Raw genomic sequence first — 22,106 nt, 5'->3', positions numbered from 1 at the left:
TGTCAAAGGCACAGATCAGTATCTACTATCTTTTACAACATACATTACTTCAAGCAGCACTACTGGTAACTTATTTATTTTGGAAGTTACTTTGTACTCTTTTTGACAACAACATAAATGGCCTATTCTGTTGTAAATCAGTCGAGTAATAAATCTAAGTTTGCAGCGCACAAGGGATCTTCTGGTTCAGCAAGTTAGCTCTGGACCACAAAACTCCACTCGTAGTTTGTGCTAACTCTGTACGTATATAAACTTTGACTATTTAGGTCAAGCAACTGGATGGGTATTCAAACTGGAATAAATTCACTCTCTTTCCCCTCCTCTTTCCCCTCCTGGTCTGTGTTCTCTTTCTCATCCATTTCCCTGTCATCATTTGTTCTTTGCATAATCTCTCTCTCTCCCCTCCCACTAATGTCTCCTTTAGACATTAGGGAAAGGAGGTTTGTGTTTTTCCTCCCTTTTTGCCCTTGCTGAGAAAAGCTATTATGATTTTTGGTTTTTTGATTGGTGACTACTTCTATCCTGCTAATTATTTACTTATTTAATCTTATATGTTTGTTATTTAACTCAATAATTGCTTTCAAAAGTTCCCTCAAGACTTCTTTAGTTGTATTTTGCATGTTTAAAGTAGCACATGAGATTGAGTATGATTTTGACTGGAGCAAGCTAATTTAGCTGTGGAACAGTTGTGAACAGCCCTGCCCTCTAGTGGATAATCAAAACCACTTCAGTGTTATAAGTATTTTTTGCAATTCTGTGCTCTTTAAAATCAATTTCAAAATACACTCGTTAGTATTAAAGTCGACAGGTACTGAAATTCATGAAGCATTTGTTTCAATTCTTGAATTTATTTTTGCCACAAAAAGAATAAAACCTATTAACCAACTTCACAATGATTAAGTTATATCCTCAGTGATTTGCATTTACGGTATTCAGTATCTATCACAACTTTAGGGAGCCTCCAAAGTATTTTACTCCCAGTTAGCTATTTTATAATATAGTATTGTAGGCACATTCATCACTTTTAATACACTGATATGTATAATCTTCGGTATAAGATTCTGCTTGGATGGCTAATTATCATGACCACCTTGTATAAATATTTGGATTGAAAAATTAATTCTAATTAAAAAGCAGTAAAATAATACGAACAGAAAAAAGTACTGGTGACATCTATTAAAATGCTTGCTTATTAATAGAAATACTTTACCAAAATACTTTATTTTTTTCAGTAATAGTACAGTATTGTCCAGCAAATTTTATGCTTGAATTGAATTGAATTTATTGTCACGTGTACCGAGGCACTGTGAAAAGCTTTGTCTTGCGAACAATACAGGCAGATCACAGAGTTAAATTGCATAAATAAGTAAATAATAGGTGAACAGTGGCAAAAACAAAAACACAGGTACAGGCGAATGTTAAGAGTTTGTAAGTCCATTCAGTATTCTAACAACTGTAGGGTAGAAACTGTTACAAAATGGCTAGTGCGTGTGTTCAGGCTTCTGTACCTCCTCCCCGATGGTAGAGATTGTAGAAAAGCATTGCCAAGGTTGGATGGATCTTTGAGAATGCTGACGGCCTTTTCTTGACAACGAGCCTGGAAGATGGATTCTGTAGATGGGAAGTGGGCCTTTTTGATTGTCTGGGCCGAGTTCACCACTCTCTGTAACCATCTCTGATCTTGAATGGTACAGTTGCCATACCAGGTAGTGATACATCCAGACAGAAGGTGCTCTCGATGGCGCACCTATAAAAGTTGTCAAGGGTATTCACCGTCATGCCAAATTTCCTCCGCTGTCTGAGGAAGAAGAGACACTGTTGGGCCTTTGTAACCAGTGCATCCACATGAAGAGTCCAAGAAAGCTTGTTGTGGATGACCACTCCCAGCAGCTTGACACTTTCCACTTGTTCCACCTCTGTGCTGTTAATGTGTAGGGGGACATGAGTAACATCCCACCAAAAGTCAATAATGAGTTCCTTGGTTTTGCCGGCACTGACAGCTAGGTTGTTCTCAATGCACCATTTTTCCATGACCAGCCTTTCAAAGCACTTCATGACCATCGAAGTTTTGGCCACTGGGCTTTAGTCATTGAGACATACTGCATGAGCCTTCATTAGCATCGTAATGATGTTGGCCCTCTTGAAACAGGCAGGGAAAGTGGCCTGCTGCAGGGAGATGCTGAAGATGTCCGAGAAGACCTCTGCCTGTTGATTTGCACATGCTCTGAGTGCACGGCCTGGTACTCCATCTGGTCCTATTGCTTTCCTTGGATTCACATGAAGGAAAACTGATCTGACCTCTGATGCAGTGACTGTTGGGATAGGTTCATCAGAATTTGTTGGTACAGGTGTTAACTCTCCGCTGAAATTCTGATCAAAGTGAGCATAGAAGGCATTAAGACGATGTGGGAGGGCTATGTCGCCATCTGCTACCTTGCACTGTCTTTTCAGTCCTTGCCATAGTCACTGGGTGTCTGTCTGGGTCTCTAGTTTGGATCAGTATTGGTCCTTAGCTGTCTTAATGGCTCGGCAAAGGTCATACTTGGATACCTTATATTTGATTGGGTCTCCTGATCTGAAGGCCTAATGTCTGGTTTTTAGCAGATTCTGTATGTCCTCGCTCATCCAGGGTTTCCTGGTGGGGAACATCAGGATTGACTTCCTCAGTATGCAGTCCTCCACACACACTTGTTGATAAAGTCTGTGACAGTGGCGGCATACTTGTCCAAGGTACCTGCGGACTGTTTGACCATGGTCCAATCAGCCGATCCAGACATTATCCTCTGCCTCCATTAACCAGTACTGGACCTGTATCCACGAAGGGGTCTCCTGCTTGAGCTTTTGCCTGTAAGCTAGGAGAAGAAACACGGCATTGTGGCCGGAGTTCCTCAAATGAGGGCAGGCGATGGAGCGGTAGGCATCCTTCACAGTGGTGTAGCAGTGTTCTAAAATGTTCAGGCACTGGTGGGGCTGGTAATGTTCTGGTGGTACTTGGGCAACACCTTCCTTAGATTGGTTTGATTAAAGTCACCAGTTAAAATAAACAGGGCCTCGGGGTGTTAGTGGTGGAGTACAGCACATCCAGAGCTTCCTCAACCCTTGCTTGTGGTGGTATGTACACAGCAGTTAGCAAGCAGCGGTAAATTCCCATGGTAGATAGAAGGGGCAACATTTGATGGTGAGGAATTCAAGGTTTGGGGAGCAATGGCTGCCCAGGGTTGCAATGTCAGTGCACCACAAGTTGTTGATTAAAAAGCAAACCCCTCCACCCTTTGTCTTAACTGAGGACATTGTACGGTCCATACGATGGATAGAAAAACCGTCAGCCTGAAGTGTGCAGTTGGGAATGGATGAGTTGAGTCAGGTTTCTGTGAAGCAGAGTGCGCAGTAGTCCCGCAGTTCACGCTGGAAGCTGAGCTTGAATTGGAAATGTTGCAGTTAGTTGATGTGTCTTTGCTCTTCTTCCATGCTAACATGCATTCCTTTTTCCTAATTCCATTATTAGCACTGGTGAGTGGTTGTCTATAACTTTAATGTTGCAATCTATCAATCTGAATAGAGACAGCAGAATGCAAACAATATCCATAGACCTAGCTGAATTTGGACAGTGTCCAATAACTAGGACTTTTAAGGTGAAAATTCATTTGGTTTCAAGCATCCAAGCCTCTGAATACTTGTTTGCTAGTGTAATTTTTAACTTGCTTCCAATGACACTTAGAGATATCTGCTGAACAGTCTTCAGTAGCTGAACCACTGAAAACTGGGATAACACCACATAGTCAAAAGATATTGGTGCGTGGGACTATTATTATTGAAAATGGAATGCCAGAGCTTTCTCTCTGATGGTTAAAATATTAAATGGTAATGTCTTCATGTTGAAGACACTTTTGGAAGTCCGCTTACAAGAAGCAATGGGAAGGTGGGAAGACATTGAATGCAACTGGAACTGAAATTATCTGATTGAGATTGTCAAATGCAGAGCATATTCTTTCTTATAACAATTAAATTTATGATGCGCTTTTCAACATTGCTACAACTAAAATTAAACTCACTGAAAAATGAGGCTAGAGGTTCTTTGATAATTTTATGACTATTTTGACTAGTGCTTATATAGTTTGATATGTAAGTTTAGATTGTGAAGTGATTTTAGTTAATAGAACTTGGGTTGCTAAAATAGCTTTCACACACAGCTTGATGAATACTTTAAATTAACAAATATATTCTGGTTGCAAATCACTTAACTTACTCAAATAATTTACTTGGTGACAGTTAATTTGTTGAAGACTGGTGTGGGGCAAGGATACTTCCAAAATATACTACTACTAGTAAGAAACAAAGACAGAAATTGCTGGAGAAGCTTAGCAGATCTGGCTGTCAAACCTGCTGAGCTTTTCCAGCAATTTCTGTCTTTGTTTCTGGTTTACAGCATTTGCAGTTCTTTTGGTTTTTACTTCTAATTAGAGTTGTGGAAAGTTAATGGAAATTATGATTAATAGTCATAATATATTGGTTTTCTTGGATTTATTCAGTGCCAGTCTTAAAAGCTAGCAATGAAAATTAGGTACAATTGGTTTTCTTCAGAAAATAAGATTGGTTTCTTTTCTTGATGCATTATCTCAAATGATTTGCATTTTTTACATAAAGGACATGGTTTTTAACAACAGGGTATAACACAATTTGTCACAGAACTCATTTTTTTCTCGTAAATCTAAAGAATTTTGAAAGAAGCAGTATGTTGATTAACAACTGCAACTGTCATTTCAAATCACGATTTTCTTTTTTGGGGTGGGGGGGAGCGGGTGGTGGTTAGTAGTCTTGATTTCCTTTATGTTCCTATCCCTGAATTCTGAACATAAAATGCTTATTCAACTCCAGTGATTCAAAATAACAATGGAAATACCTAATGGCATAATTTTTTAAAGATATTTTCCTCTTCCAAATTAACTCAAGGAAAGTTAGTGGAACCACAAAGGTCAGTGAGCATAAGCTTGGAAAGAAATGTTTGGAATATCCAGGGTGTGGTGTGCAATTATATTAGCTTGTTGTCACAATCAACTTTCCCATGATCTAGTAATGATCTATTACTCACATTTGAGCGTTTACTGCTGAAAGTAAGTTTTGGGAGTTATTAGAAGACCTTATTGTGACCAGCATCAATACTAGATTTTATAACAAAGGACAAGCTTTCAAGATCCCTCAATGACATGATACTCATTAAATACAATTAACAATCTTCTTCTCTTGCAGATTTATTTTTGTAAACTTCATTGAGCTTTTAACTCATCCATTTTGATTTTGAAATGGTTGTGCTCTGCATCCAAATTATTCCTGTTCGTACATGACTTTGTAATGTCTGATTTTCAGTGTTCTACTTTTGAAAATATAATTAACAACAAAAGGTTGTTACGTGTCCTTAACAAATTGTCTAACTGGATTTATTAGCTTCCATTGACTTTCTTTGAGTTAATTTTGGAAAAGGAAAATGTCCACAAAAATTACGCCACTAGATATTTCCATTTTATAGGGGTTGAGTGTTTCTACTTGTCCTTTTCTTGAAAAACCAAGATAAGAACAATCCGTGACTTGAATACAGTGTTGTGAGGTATAATAGTTTACAATATTTTCAGACTCAGATTGTGTGTTTATTGGTCATTGTGTGAAATATGGCTCCATGATGCAATAATTAAGCTAACAAGAGTGATTTTGTTTCTTTTGTCACTAAAACCCAATTTAATGACTTAAAGTTGATTGTAAATTAGCTAGAGTTTTGTGATGGATTGTCTCAGACTAGTTGAGTGGACAAAACTGACAGCTATCAGAGAGTGAAGGCTGACGTTCCATTAGGCCGGGTTAACTTCACATCAGGACTTTTCTGGGGGATGAGATTTACTTTAAGCATAGCCTGCCTTCCCAGATTAGAATAACAATCCAGGAAAAGTAATTTTTCCATTAAACCTACTGATTATTAATTTCACAGGTATATTAACTGCTTGAATAATTTAATACATTTTTATGGATAGCTTGGAACATCTGTGAAAGGTGTAGTTATTTGTGAAAGTATCTTGGCTGCATACTTTGAAGTTATATAACTAATTTAGCCAATGTTTTGAAGTATTTGTATTAATACCACAAATTCTGGACAATATTAAATAGCCTCCATAAAGTAATTTATTTGCAATGTGAAAAATATGGAATACTGGATTGGAGCCTAATTATGATCTCTACTTATATTTTATGTTTAAAACCTGTTTTTTCAGTGTAACTAAACATTGTTTTTATCGTTTATTTAATAATTATAATCTAGCATTCAAACATCTGTTTCACCCCTCTTCCATTACCACCAGTTTCATTCACTCGTAGCTGCTGTTGGCATGTTCTGTGATTGGATTTTAGTTTAAAAAGGCCACCAGCAGGAATTATTTAAAATAGATTGTTACCACATTAACCTGCTCCTTTTGAGTTGGAATGTTTTATGCTCATGTCATTTTTCGCTCATGTCAGTTTTTGCACTGTCTTTCTCAATTAGTTTTGCAGACTCTGCTTTCTGCCATTTGTCTTCCAAAAATTACAAACCACATAAAATCTGCAAAGATCAACAGGGGCCAATACACAAACCACCTCTCCTCCCCACCCGATTTGCAGTTCAAATACTTTGCTCATATTAAAAGTGGAAAATGCAATATTTTATTCATTACCTTCACTAAGGCACAATGTTGGGAAAGGTAGGAAGAGATTTGTAATAACACACCTTTACATTTTATACATTCAAAGTGATTAAGTTCTCTTCACAAGTGCAAGTTAAGTAGGTGCTGTATCTCTGATGCAGAAAGCATTCATTTTAACAGATCTACACTTCTGCACTTTCGCTTTCCTATCCATCTTGATAATTAAGTGTAGCTCACACCTCTGGTAAAAATAGAATTTAAAGTGCAACAAAGTTGTAAGAACTATATAACACAACTATCAGTATGCAGACCTTTGACTGTGTCTTCTAGTATGCAGTCTAAGTGTTAGACATCAGCACACTCACAGTGAAAGTTGGGACATGTTTTCTTGCATAATCACATTGTTTTCTTGCATAATCACATTGTTTTCAATTCGTTTATGCAAAGAGATTGGATGCACAGAGAGGGGGGAACAGACAAGTTTTCACCCCCAGTAAGGCCTTCCAGGGTTTAAGGTCCAGGTGCCGCATTTAAAAGTGACTCAGGTGGTTCTTCATTCACTGCCCCACTAGAATGCCTCAGACCAATCAGAAATGTATCTTCCACTTCGTGCAGTAAACCTGATGTCTGTTAATTAAAGAAAACCTTGCAATTAGATCCTTACTGCTCCTGTAAATGTCAGTGAGCCAAATTTAATTGGAGGGAGGTATACCCTTCTGCTAAAAACAAAATAAAAAAACCAAATTTTAAGTTACGAGGTTGGAAAGAGAGGAGCAATTCACTCCTCTTGACCTGGTCGTGACAATAGCCCAGCCTTTGCACCATATCCTGGCGTATCAACTTCCATCTATCCATAAGCTCCACCATCTCTGCTTCTACTTTCAACAAACTTTTCCTCAGTTGTGCGAAGTACCAGACACTTTCCAAATTGAGACAGAGATGGCCATCTCATTCCAAGCCTTCATTCTGTTCTGTAAAATCTTGTAATGCTTGAGAACAGTTTCACTCAGTTCTGAAGAAATTGTAGAAAAACTTTTGTTAAGTCTGGTTAGCTGTGCATTCATTCACACCTTGCCATCTGCTCACCTTACCACAACACTGAAGTGGGAATTCTAGGTTTCTGAATACTTCCACTAGTTTATGGTAGCTCACCATTTTCTTGTTTCTATTGATTTTGATGTTAATATTTTGAAGAACATGATTGTCATCCTATTAATTTGAGGTCATTTAAATTTGTTATGCTATTCCTAAAAATATGCATTTGTTTTCTTAAAGCTTCTCTGTTCTTTTCCCAGGTTAAAGCAATTCTTGTCAACATTTTTGGTGGAATAGTCAACTGTGCAATAATAGCACAGGGCATAACCAAGGCATGCCGTGAACTTAAACTGAAGGTGCCATTGGTTGTAAGACTAGAAGGTAAGAAATGCGAAAAGAAAGAATTCCAATTTTATGATGCCTTTTATGAGTACTGGACATCCCAAATCCCTTTATATTGAGTGAAATACTGGTGAAGACTAGACATACCTGACTGAAAAAATAAAAGTTGTTGGAAAAGCTCAGCTGATCTGGGAGCATCAATGAAGAGCAATCAGTTAATGTTTCAGGTCCAGTGATCCTTCCTTAGAACTGGGTCAATGGACCCAAAATGTTAACTTTGATTTCTTTTTACAGATGCTCCCACACCTGCTGAGATTTTGCAGCTACTGCTGTTTTTGTTTCTGATTTACAGAATCTGCAATTCTTTCAGTTTTCATTCCTGACTACTCTGCTTTCCTCCCTGGTTCCCATTTTAGTTGATATTGCCAATGGCTGCCTCTCTCTCTCTCTCTCTCTCTGGTTACTATCCCACTCATCTTTAAACAATCCTCGCATCCCTTAACCCCACTGTTCCTGTGAATTCTCCCGCCTCATCTCTGTTCTTTCCCAAGGGATTTGAGCATGTTATTGCTTCCCAAATCTGTGCCTATCTTTCACAGAATTCCATGATTGAATCCTCCAAATTAGATTTTCACTTTTCAACAGTATCAGAACAGCTGCTACCAAAGTTACAAATTCCATTTTATGTGACTTTGACAAAGGTAAATCATTCCTCTTTGTCCTTCATCTGCTTGTGTCCTCCTCAAGGTCCTCTCCACTGTAATCCTGATGGGTAAAATTTCACTCATCTGGTTTCATTCTTATCTTACTCATCATAGCCAGAGTATCCCATGCAATGGCTTCCCTTTCTGCTCCAATGTGATTATCTCTGGTATGGTGCTTTATTCTTCTCCATGACAACAGTTTCTTTATGTGGGAGGTCTATGTGTTTCTTATCCTATATGTAGTTTGTCCCAATTTAAATGGTTCCAGCAGAAAGCTTGTGTGAATACATATCATGCATTTATCATACGTTTGCCTGAGAGGTTTAAAAATATAATGTCTTTTGCACATTATCACACATTTAAAGATTAAATAAAGACAAAGTAACAGTATGCTTACAACGTGAGATTGATTCAGTGTCATTCTAACAGGCCCATCGTTTGTTAAATGCATTGATGCTGTAGAGGAGTTCTCGTACAAGCAGAAGATCTCAGTAACCTCTGGGAGTTGAATAGCCAGGAGGTTGGGTCTTGTAAACTTCAAGTTGGAACACATTGAGGGAAAGTCTTTCTGTCACTTTCATGACATGCTGTTTTAATGAAAGACACTGTGAATGTTGGAATTATAAATTGCTAGAGAAACTTGGGCCTCAAAGCATTTGTCAAGGGAAAAACAGTGCCTTGAAGCTCGTTCATGGGCTTTTCAGATGGTAGTTGTCATGATGGAACTGTCTCAGAACAGCTTCCGTTGTTATTTATAAAAGAAGGAAACAAATGGGTCTGTTTTACAAATACATTAAGGACAAAACTGTAACTAAGGAGAGAATAGGGCCCCTCAAAGATCAGAAAGGCGGCCTTTGTGTGGAGCCACAGAAAATGGGGGAGATACCAAATGAGTATTTTGCATTAGTATTCACTGTGGAAAGGATGTGGAAGATATAGAATGTAGAGAAATAGATGGTGACACCTTGCAAAATGACATATTACAGAGGAGGAAGTGCTGGATGTCTTGAAATGCATAAAGGTGGATAAATCCCCAGGACCTGATCAGCTGTACCCTATAACTCTGTGGGAAGCTAGAGAAGTGATTGCTGGGCCGCTTGCTGAGATGTTTGTATCAATTGATAGTCACAGGTGAGGTGTCGGAAGACTGGAGGTTGGCTAACATGGTGCCGCTGTTTAAGAAGGGCGGTAAAGGCAAGCCAGGGAACTATAGACCAGTGAGCCTGACATCGGTAGTGGCAAGTTGTTGGAGGGAATCCTGAGGGACAGGATATACATGTATTTGGTAAGGCAGAGACTTGATTAGGGATAGTCAACATGGGGGCTTTGTACGTAGGGAAATCATGTCTCACAAACTTGATTGAGTTTTTTGAAGAAGTAACAGAGAGGATTGATGAGGGCAGAGCAGTAAATGTGATCTATATGGACTTCAATAAGTCGTTTGACAAGGTTCCCCATAGGAGACTGATTAGCAAGGTTAGATCTCATGGAATACAGGGAGAATTAGCCATTTGGATACAGAACTGGCTCAAAGGTAGAAGGCAGAGGGTGGTAGTGGAGGGTTGTTTTTCAGACTGGAGGCCTGTGACCAGTGGAATGCCACAAGGATCGGTGCTGGGTTCGCTACTGTTTGTCATTTACATAAATGATTTGGATGTGAGCATAAGAGGTACAGTTAGTAAGTTTGCAGATGACACCAAAATTGAAGGTGTAGTGAACAGTGAAGAAGGTTACCTCTGATTACAACAGGATCTTGACAAGATGGGCCAATGGACCGAGAAGTGGCAGATGGAGTTTAATTCAGAAAAATGCTAGGTGCTGCATTTTGGGAAAGCAAATCTTAGCAGGACTTATACACTTAATTGTAAGTACCTAGGGAGTGTTGCTGAACAAAGAGACCTTGGAGTGCAGGTTCCTAGCTCCTTGAAAGTGGAGCTGCAGGTAGATAGGATAGTGAAGAAGGCGTTTGGTATGCTTTCTTTTGTTGGTCAGAGTATTGTGTACAGGAGTTGGTAGATCATGTTACAGCTGTACAGGACATTGGTTAGGCCACTGTTGGAATATTGCATGCAGTTTTGATCTCGTTCCTATCGGAAAGATGCTGTGAAACTTGGAAGAGTTCAGAAAAGATTTTCAAGGATGTTACCAGGGTTGGAGGATTTGATCTATAGGGAGAGGCTGAACAGGCTCGGGCTGTTTTCCCTGGAGTGTCAGAGTTTGAGCGGTGACCTTATAGAGTTTTACAAAATCATGAGGGGCATGGATAGGATAAATAGACAGAGTCTTTTCCCTGGGATCGGGGAGTCCAGACCAAGACGGCATAGGTTTAAGGTGAGAGGGGAAAGACATAAAGAGACCTAAGGGGCAACATTTTCATGCAGAGGGTGGTACATGTGTGGAATGAGCTGCTAGAGGATGTAGTGGAGGCTGGTACAATTGCAATATTTAAAAGGCATTTGGATGGGTATATGAATAGGAAGAATTTGGAGGGAAATAGTCCGTGTGCTGGCAGGTGGGACTAGATCGCGTTGGGATATCTGGTCAGCCTGGACAGGTTGGACCGAAGAGTCTGTTTCGATGCTGTACATCTCCATGACTCTATGTGATCTGTTACATGTCCAAACTCCTGTTGCAAATGAGTTAGAGTCAGTAAATCAATGTTGTGATTGTTCATATTTTGAGAGTTTGATATAGCCAAAATCTTTGTTTGTGAGATGGTGCCATCACGCTCGAACAAAAGGTTGATAAGATCTGTTTCGTATTCGGCCAACACCCATTGAGTTTTGATATCTCTATTATCCAATGTGAAAGAAGAACTGGCTGGTTGACTGTTCATCCTTAATGTGTAGCTGTGATTGTCCATATTTTAATCTGGCATTTGCTTGAGTTTCAGGTCTGTCTGAAGCTGATATTGCTAAAGTCACATTATATCCTTTCAATGACCTTCTTAACTTTTATGCCTATGTTTAAAAATGGTTGATTTAGAATTGGTATTGTCTATGTCTTTACTATTGACACTTACGTCATCCAAGAATTTAAAGTTGATCTGCTTCTCTTGCTCATTTATATGGACTTCTCAGTGTCAGTTTTTGAACCATAACCTGAGTTTTCACATATCTGTGACCTTCTGCATGCATGCCATTTCCAAGCAATGGACATCACCCCTCTCCCTAAGAGCTGAAATGGAAATAGATTTTTTACAACATTACTACCATATTTAGTCTCTAGCTGAACTTTCAGTCATGTCTTCAATTCATCCACAAGGCCCAATTTCTTTCTGAATAACTGCTTTGTCACACCATAGCTGATCTATTGTTTAAACACTGATCAATACCTTCATTTTAGTTTAATATTTCACTACACTCTCAGCCAATCTCTCTCATTCTGCATACCAAAAACTTGATGTGATCCAAAACGCAACTGTATTTTTGTTTTACCTTAATCGTACCAATTTCTGCTCGCATATCTCACCTGTGCTCACTGGCCTATACTGACTCCCATACCAGCAACTGCTCAGCTCTTAAAATCTCTCCATGGCCTCACCTCTCACTATCTCTAAAATCTTCAGCCCACAACACTTTGAGATATCTGCTCTTCTCTAATACTAATTTCTTGAACATTGTTTTCAATCACTCCCCCATTCATGGACATTCCTTCAATTGCCTGAGCCCAAAAGGCTGCAATTCCCTCCCCAAACTTATTTTTCTCCATTTCTCTTTCCTTCTTTTAATGTGGATCCTTAAAAGCTACCTCAACTATTTTAAAAGTCTCTTTGGGGCTTAGTGTCAAGATTTGCAGATCCTGCTTCTTATATTAAGAGATTATGCAAATACAAGTCATTGTTCTTGTAATTTAGGAGATGCAGACTTGTGCATTAACAAATTACAATGGAATAATAAGCAATGTTATTTCTTGGTTATAATGGATTAGCTAAGCCACCAAAGAAATTCCTCCTTATTCAAAATATTGGAAAGAGATCTATTATATCAACTTTAGAGGCAGAAGGAACCTTAGATTAAAGTCTCATCCTCAGTACTGTAGTAAAATGTTAGCTCAGATTATCTACACAAGGCCTTATATTTGGATTGGAACCTGCAACTTACTGCCTCAGAAGTGAGAGTGATACCACTGAGGTTGACACCTAACTGTAGTGTAACCACTCTATGATAATCCCCTTTCTAACATGAAAGCGATGCAATGTCTTCCTCCTACGTTGTCCAGTTAGCAGTCAATTAACTTAGTAGAAGGTTGAAATGAAAATGTTGTAAGGAAAAGCACCAAACTAATCCAGCAATTTATGTGTTAAATTTAATGCAAACCAGGTAGTGCGACAATATGAAATTTTCCCAGGAACAGGCTCTCAGATAATATTGCAGATAGAAGGAGGTGCAAATAGCTTTACAACTGTTAGATTGTTTACTGCAAACTGGACTGATTAAAAAGGTTATTATGAGCTATGCAAAATTCTTCCTTTCATAACCTTACAATGAACAATAGCAGTTTTATTTTAGAACTACAGACAATGGTGAGAAATTACTTTAGAACATAAAGTTTGTGAGCCAGTAGGAGACCGACTATGTTTTGACCCCACAGAATAGAAATCTGAAAATAAAAGATTTCCTCCATCTTAAAGAAAAGTTGAGACAAAGATACATCAATCTATTATGAAATTACACTGGATTGTAAATATAATCTTGATATATTTGCTTGAGTTAATTGTTTCTTCAGGTGGATTTGAAGACTGTATATGTTTCATGTAGAATGATCATCTTATAATAATTTTTGATTGACTTTGAATTCCATGACAACGGAGTCATTACTATAATGTAATACAGAATTGGTTCATAGACTAAATATTTACACGCAAGTATTAGAAGCTTGTAGTCTCATAATTACTCAAGAATCCACAGATAACAATATCCTAAAATTCTGAAGTTAAAATTCAATGTACAGATATTAGTTAACTTAAACAAGTTGTTTGGGCTATAACATCCTGAGATAGTTTTGCTAGATTGAAAATTCCTAAGGGGAAGGACCTTACATTTTACATTTTACGTTGCATAAGTTTCTATAACGATCTGAATTCAGGTTTTTGGCTAACAATAAGTTCAACCAGATATATCTACCATGCTAGCAGATAAAGAGTCAAACTGTTGACACATTATGGCACAACTAATCACCAGATGTCTCATTTGACATCACTCCTAGTAGTTCTGAGCAAACATACCTCATCCATCGAAGTGTTGCAGATGCCTTTGGCCACTCAGTATCAAACATCTGTGATAGACATGCTGGTGCAATCCCCACATGTACACAAAGCTTGAAAGAGTAAGATCATGCATTCATGTAAATCAATTGCCGATGTAATGCCTGAATACTTAAATTGCCCAACAAATGGGCAAGGCATGTTATCCTGATTGACTCCTGAAAAACAAGTGTTAGTCACAAAATGGGTAAAGCTATGGCTAATTAAAAGGCCACTCATCAAGTTGGACTTGAGGTGCTTTTGACTTATATTTTTCTGAAAAAGTGGCACAAGAGTAAATTGGCTCTTTGAATGCTATTTCTGAGTCCCCATACCTGCCTCACCTGCAGTCACACGCTCCTATCCTGGTCACAGACCAAGTTTGAATTAATCTGAAAGTGTAACCACCTTTTAAAACAAAATGTCCCAAGAACTTTCACCTGCCTCCCTGATATAGTGCAATGTCTACAACTCAGATTCCAGCTCCTCAGATCAGACAAAGTGTTCCCCAAGTCGTGAACACTCATCACAGATGTGTTGCGTTTGGATATTCTTCATGTCCAGCAGCTCTGACATGCTACAAGAGCAGCATATCACCTTGCACCCTCACTTTTGTATTTTGTTTAATTTATTAACTAATTACCTGCTCTTTACACAGTCCTTACACTTTACTGTAATTAATTTCGATACCAGTATCAACCTTATACTTGACAAGGTATTTTTAAGAAAAAGGGGAGAAGAACTAGAAACCTAAACACAAACTGAAGAGCTTTTTCTTTGAATATTTACCAATTCGACTCACTAATCAGGTACAACGTTTACAACATACCACAGTTCACCATTCGCACACTATCCCCCCAACCTTATTCACAATTGTGCATATTTTTAAACCTATAACCTTTTATTGGCATGAATATGTCCATTTGTTATAGATCGCTAGGAATCTTGAAGTACTCTTTGTTTGTTTTAAGTAAAAAAGCTTACTGCATGGTTTGTAAATTATTAAGTGTCTTTAAAGATTTTAGATGCAAATGCATGTTTATGTAATGTTCCCAAGGCAAGTAAAATGTGGATTTCTCAGACCATGAAAATTGATATTACTCAGGCCTGTTACATAAATGAGACATCACATCAGTTTTTAGCAAGATCCTTTGAATTGTAACTATGAAGTGATATTTGCTCTTAATTTCCTTGACAACAATGTCATTGCATAACATGTGTAAATAGCATAATTCACCAGCTTCTCATTTGTGTAAAAATCAGATAAAAGTTCAGAAGATGTAAAAAAAATTCTAGAAATTCAGAAAGACTAGAAATTCACTTGAGTTCCGTTTATAAAAGTGTAAGCCAAATCAATAAAACTCTTTCTACATGTTACTGAACAGAACAATGGTATTGACTATCAGATTATGCGTTATATAATGCCTTTACCAGCCATTGATTAGTACATGAACCCCTGTACAAAGCTGCAGCTTTAAAGAATTGGATATTTCATCAAGGTGGACAGATCCTCTTAATGTCTGAGGAGTCTGATATGTTAACTGAGGTTAGGCACTGGGATATTGTAACATAAAGATTGTTTTACCTATGTCTATTGTTTCTTCGAAGGAATTGGTATGTATTGGATGCAGTGCAGCTGGTTCAATGGATGTGAGGACTTAGATTGATTTTGCAAGTCTGATGTTCAATGTGCTGTAGTGGTTTAAATTCTGTTTTGGGGCAAAAAAAAATACATTCTAACTATTTTGATGTTATCTGACCTCTCAAATATTGCTCAATGACTTTTTAACCACCATAACAGTTTCAAAATCAGTTTCATTCCAGTTTCAGGTTATTCCATTGATTTGGTGGAGGAAAGTATGTTAAATTTTTCATCAAGTTTCCATGTACAGTACTGCCCAAGTCAAATCTCATATCATACATGTTTTATACTTCTAAGCAGAATAGTATAAATTGAGTTTGGAATTTAATTTTTGTTTCATGTCTCTTACCAATTAGTTTTGGTTTGCTTGACTCTAATATTCACCACCAGTGTTTGACTGATATACAACAGGAGCGTGTCCAAGTGAACATGATAAATCCAAAGTTACTCTGTACCAAAGTGAAACCCTGCTTAGCTCCTATTGAGTTGTTATAGTTGTGCCCTCAATCATATACTGTTCCCTGGCTGTTGACTGATCTTAAACCTGGTGGTTGGAAAAATGGAATATGCTGTTTGATGCTGAGTTAAGCTTCAAACCACATATCCCGCCAGTCATCAAGGCTGCTACTAAAAATGTTTTCTCCATGTTGCTTCTTTTGCTTACAGCCTTGATTTGTCTCATGATTCCATAACTGCATCAACTGAATTCCAGCTTGCCTAAAATTTCCCTTCCTTATGTACATGTATTTGGAAAGGCAAGAACTGATTCGGGATAGTAAACATGGCTTTATGCGTGGGAAATCATGTCTCACAAACTTGATAGAGTTTTTTGAAGAAGTAACAAAGAATATTGATGAGGGCAGAGCGGTAGGTGTGATCTATATGGACTTCAGTAAGATGTTCGACAAGGTTCCCCATGGGAGACTGATTAGTAAGGTTAGATTTCATGGATTACAGGGAGAACTAGCCATTTGGATACAGAACTGGCTCAAAGGTAGAAGACAGAGGGTGGTGGTGGAGAGTTGCTTTTCAGACTGGAGCCTGTGACCAGTGGAATGTCACAAGGATCGGTGATGGGCCCTCTACTTTTTGTCATTTACATAAATGATTTGGATGCGAGCATAAGAGGTACAATTGGTAAGTTTGCAGACGATACCAAAATTGGAGGTGTAGGGACAGCGAAGAGGATTACCTCAGATTACAACAGGATCTGGACCAGATGGGCCAATGGGCTGAGAAGTGGCAGATGGCGCTTAATTCAGATAAATGCGAGATGCTGCATTTTGGGAAAGCAAATCTTAGCAGGACTTATACACTTAATGGTAAGGTCCTAGGGAGTGTTGCTGAACAAAGAGACCTTGGAGTGCGGGTTCATAGCTCCTTGAAAGTGGAGTAGCAGGTAGACAGGATAGTGAAGAAGGCGTTTGGTATGCTTTCCTTTATTGGTCAGAGTATCAAGTACAGGAGTTGGGAGGTCATGTTGCGGCTGTACAGGACATTGGTTAGGCCACTGTTGGAGTATTGCGTGCAATTCTGGTCTCCTTCCTATCGGAAAGATGTTGTGAAACTTGAAAGGGTACAGAAAAGATTTACAAGGACGTTGCTAGGGTTGGAGGATCTGAGCTACAGGGAGACGCTAAACAGGCTGGGGCTGTTTTCCCTGGAGTGTCGGAGGCTGAGGGGTGACCATATAGAGGTTTACAAAATTATGAGGGGCATGGATAGGATAAATAGACAAAGTCTTTTCCCTGGGATCGGGGAGTCCAGAATGAGAGGGCATAGGTTTAAGGTGAGAGGGGAAAGATATAAAAGAGACCTAAGGGACAACTTTTTCACACAGAGGATGGTACGTGCATGGAATGAGCTGCTAGAGGATGTGGTGGAGGATGGTACAATTGCAAAATTTAAGAGTCATTTGGATGGGTATATGAATAGGAAGGGTTTGGAGGGATATGGGCCGGGTGCTAGCAGATGGGACTAGATTGGGTTGGAATATCTGGTCGGCATGGAAGGGTTGGACCGAAGGGTCTGTTTCCATGCTGTACATCTCTATGACTCTATGGTCTACATGTACTCCTGCCTACCATGTCTGTTCTTGCCAGCTTCCAGAGGTCCCCATAATTCAACTTCAAGTTCTTCTTCCTTGGTTACAAAATCCTATTCTCATTAACAATTGGTCTCTTCATACCCTACTCCCACAGCCTCATTGACTTGCATCCCAGTCTACATCTTTCAGTCTTCTGATTCTAAGTCCTTACAAATCCCATCCCATCTAGCACAGAGTCAATGGACGGTTAATGGGACAGGTTGTGCAGCAGTGGACCTGATCCTGTCATTTTCCTGCAAGATGGTTTAAATGACCCCTAGAAAGCCAATTGATCACTGAAATACTATGTATGCACTAGTGGGACACATTGGAACCATTACAGTTACCAATTACTAATTTCGATACATTCAATTAGAGAGCACAAGGTGCATTAATTTATGCTCTAATTTGCTAAAGTTGTGCTGTATCGTCCCTCCCCTTCTCTCTCTTCCACTACTCCTCCACCGTCCGCCACCCAAGAATTTTATTACTATATTGTTGACGGTTCATTCACTGCTTTAAGAACCAAGCCAAAGGATATGACACAACCATCCAATATTCAATTCAGTTCTTCTCACAGTTTCAGGTGTTCTCTGAGGAAATGTTTGATGGGTTTCCTTCCATTAGCTCTTTTACAAAGCAACCCTCCAACTTTTCATTTGATACAATGTGGGAGCTTCAGTTCCCTGTGCAAGTTGCTGACAGAAATCAACTGCCTTCTCACAACTTCCAAGCTAACTGTTCACCGCTTCTGCCAAAATGCTGTGTGGACTACTATAGATTTCTTCCCCTGGTTTTCCTCAAATCTTCCATCTTTTCTCCCCTCACAAATTCCAAACTCAACTTGAGACTCTTCTGCATTTCATACATTGAAAAATAAGTTAGTATTTTATCTGTTTAAATACAGGCCTAATTAATATTAATTTCCTTTGGCTCTCCCCTCTCAAGACCAAGTGTGCAACTGTCTCTGTCTATTCCCAAACCGATTTAAGTGCTTCTATGAGCACACAACCAGATATGGAATGAGCTGCCAGAGGAGGTGGTGGAGGTGGGTCTAATGACAACATTTCAAAGACGTCTGGATGGATATATCAATAAAAAGACTTTAAAAGGATATGGGTCAAATTCTGGCAAATGCCACTAGATCAGTTCTGGATATCTGGTCAGCACAGACAAGTTGCACTGAAAGGTCTGTTTCCATGCTGCATGACTCTGTAACTTAATCAAAATGACCTCCTGCTCTCATAGTTCATCTCTATGACAACATTTGCTTTGGGATGATCTCAAAATGAAATATAAATGACCATAAGTCTTAGGAGCAAAAGTAGGCCATTCATCCCATCGAACCTTCTCCACCACTTAATGAGATCATGGCTGGTCTGCTAATCATTGAGTCCACTTGACTTCCTTTTCCCCATAATCCTTGATTTCCACGATTAAAGTCTATCTACCTCAGCCTAGAATATGCTTAACGACCCAGCCTCAACAGCCCTCTATGGTACAGAATTCCATAGATTCATTACCTTCAGAGAAGAATTTCCTCTATATCTCTATCTCCCCTTATTTTCAGATTGGCTTCCTGAAAATGGCCACCTTATCCCAACTCTCTGTCCTCTATCTTTTAGCCAATTCTCTATTCGTGTTTAGACAATATTGTGTGCTGTATTCTTATGACGTAGTCTAAAATGTGCAAACAATTGAACGAGGAGAAATGAGTCATTCAGCCCATTCAGCCTGTCTGCTGTTCACTAAGGTCATGGCTGTGATTCAAGTTCCACATTTCTATTTACCTCTCATAACCTTTGATTCTCTGCCTAACAAATGTAGATCTACCTCTATCTTAAAACATTCAACAACTCCACCTCCTCTATCTTCTCAGGATTTCCATTTCACAGTGTCACAACTCTCTGATAGAATGCAGTTTCTCCTCATCTCTGTCTTAAAGGGTAACCCCCTCCATTTTAAAAGTGTACCTATTTCCACACTTACCCACTAGAGGAAAATTCATTTCCATGTCCACTTTGTCAAGACTATTCAGGATCTTATACACTTCCATTAAATCCATCCCTCACTTTTCTAAACTCCTGTGAAAATAAGCCCAATCTGTCCAACCTTTCCTTATAAGACAATCCAGGCATCAATCTTTTAAATCTCCTCTAAACTGCCTCAAATGTATTTACAATCTTCCATAAACTCATATAGTATTCAAGATTTGTAAATCTGAAAACCCTTGTAACAATTTTTTCCTTTAAGGAGAAATATCAAATACAAATCCTACTTATCTCTTCTTTGAAAATGTCAGATTTCAACAACTTGGCTGTACGGAGGTTAAGGACCGATCTGGTGAAAACCTCAAGGCAGCTGACTTTTTAAATCACCAGTCAGATATTGAATTTCTGCTGGCCCATTCTCAGCCTAGTCACAAAATGGTAACTCAACAAAATCATAACTTGCCTCAGAATGAAGACTCCTCTTTCTAAAGCTACATTAAGCACAAATATTTCAAAAGCTAAAGTTACCACACATATTCATCTCGACTGTTATTAACAAAAGAGAAATAGTATAAATTGACATTCCAGCTATAAAGGGCTAATTAGTACGATCCAATTAGGAAAGGATACAAATGGCTAAATTAAAGTTTTGGAAAATCGATTTACTTTACTCTTTGTCATATACACGGGGAAGAAATAGGATTGCAATGGGATTGAGCATTTTGTGCATAGTTGCAAATGAAGCAAACAGTACTGTTTCATATCAAACATCCCAATTTTCTACACAAGATTGAAAAGCCTATTTTTAACCATGTTCAATCGTGTTGTGTTCTAATAGATTAGAAAGTCACGAAGCCACAACTGTCAGTGTGATTGATTAAAGGAAATCCTGGCTACTGCCAGTCCTGCGTGCATGTCAACCTCACTCCCACCTTTGTCAGCAAAGAACAGCTAAGTGCGCAGACTGTTTCACTTGCTTTATCATGTCTTTTTCAATTTCCATTTTCTCCTTTGCACCGGGTAACCTTCAGTTCATTCACATTCATTCAGTTTTGTATTTATTACCAAAAGTCTGAACATATGACAATACAGCAAAGGAACATCTCCACCATGTCTGCGCCAACCATGATGCAATTTTATACTAGTCCCACCTGCCTGCACATGGTGCATACCCCTGCATTCTCTGCCTGTTCATGCTTAATCTAAATGCTTCTTGAATGTTGCTATCGTATCTGCTTCTACTTCCTTCCTTGGCAACATGTTCCAAGTATCTAAACCCTCTGTGTAAAAAAAAAACTTAGCTTTCACATCTCCTTTAAACTTTCCACCTCACTTAAACCTATGTGCCCTAGTTTTTGACATTTCTACCCTGGAAAAGAGACCCAGACTGTCCACCCTATCCATCTTTCTCATAATTTAATATATTTGAATCAGGTCGTCTCTCAGCCTCCAACGCTCTCCGACCAGTGGAGTGCCACAAGGATTGGTGCTGGGCCCAGTACTTTTTGTCATTTATATAAATGATTTGGATTTGAGCATAAGAGGTATAGTTAGTAAGTTTGCAGATGACACCAAAATTGGAGGAGAAGTGGACAGCGAAGAAGTTCACCTCAGATTACAACAGGATCTTGATCAGATGGGCAAATGGGCTGAGAAGTGGCAGATGACGTTCAATTTAGGTAAATGTGAGGTGCTGCATTTTGGGAAAGCAAATCTTAGCAGGATTTATACACTTAATGGTAAGGTCCTAGGGAGTGTTGCTGAACAAAGAGACCTTGGAGTGCAGGTTCATAGCTCTTTGAAAATTGAATCACAGGTAGAAAGAATAGTAAATAAGCCATTTGGTATGCTGTCCTTTATTGGTTAGAGTATTGAGTACAGGAGTTGGGAGGTCATATTACAACTGTACAGGACATTGGTTAGGCCACTATTGGGATATTGCATGCAATTCTGGTCACCTTCCTATCAGAAAGATGTTGTGAAACTTGAAAGGGTTCAGAAAAGATTTACAAGGATGTTACCAAGGTTGTAGGATTTGAGCTTTAGGGAGAGGGTTGAACAGGCTAGGGCTATTTTTCCTGGAGCGTCAGAGACTGAGTGGTGTGCGACATGGTTCACTGGTGGGGCCTCAATTATTTATTCTATATATAATAACAACTTAGGTGAGGAAAGTAAATGGACTATAGCCAAGTTTGGAGATGTCACAAAAATAGGTGAGAGGGCAAGTGTTGAGAAAGTCACAGAGCTTACAGAGGAATATAGACATGCTAAGTGAGTACAAAAACTTGGCAGATGCAACATAATGTGGGTTAATGTGATATTGTGTACTTTGGCAAGCAGTATGTTATTTAAATGTGTTATTTAAATGGAGAGAGACTGCAGAAAGCTGCAGAACA

General features: G+C 38.8%; 1 protein-coding gene across 1 annotated transcript in view; it reads left to right on the top strand.

Moving 5' to 3' along the window:
• suclg2 (succinate-CoA ligase GDP-forming subunit beta) overlaps window positions 1-22,106 on the top strand; it is a 312,212-nt gene that overhangs the window by 271,117 nt on the left and 18,989 nt on the right. The window contains exon 10 of the mRNA XM_060835682.1: window positions 7,961-8,081. Coding sequence (XP_060691665.1) covers window positions 7,961-8,081 — 121 coding nt within the window. The remainder of the gene's footprint in view (window positions 1-7,960; window positions 8,082-22,106) is intronic.

Source organism: Hemiscyllium ocellatum, chromosome 14, assembly GCF_020745735.1.
Source record: "Hemiscyllium ocellatum isolate sHemOce1 chromosome 14, sHemOce1.pat.X.cur, whole genome shotgun sequence".
Taxonomy (NCBI): domain Eukaryota; kingdom Metazoa; phylum Chordata; class Chondrichthyes; order Orectolobiformes; family Hemiscylliidae; genus Hemiscyllium; species Hemiscyllium ocellatum.
The sequence above is the reverse complement of the archived record's forward strand: the minus strand, read 5'-3'. Positions and strand labels throughout refer to the sequence as shown.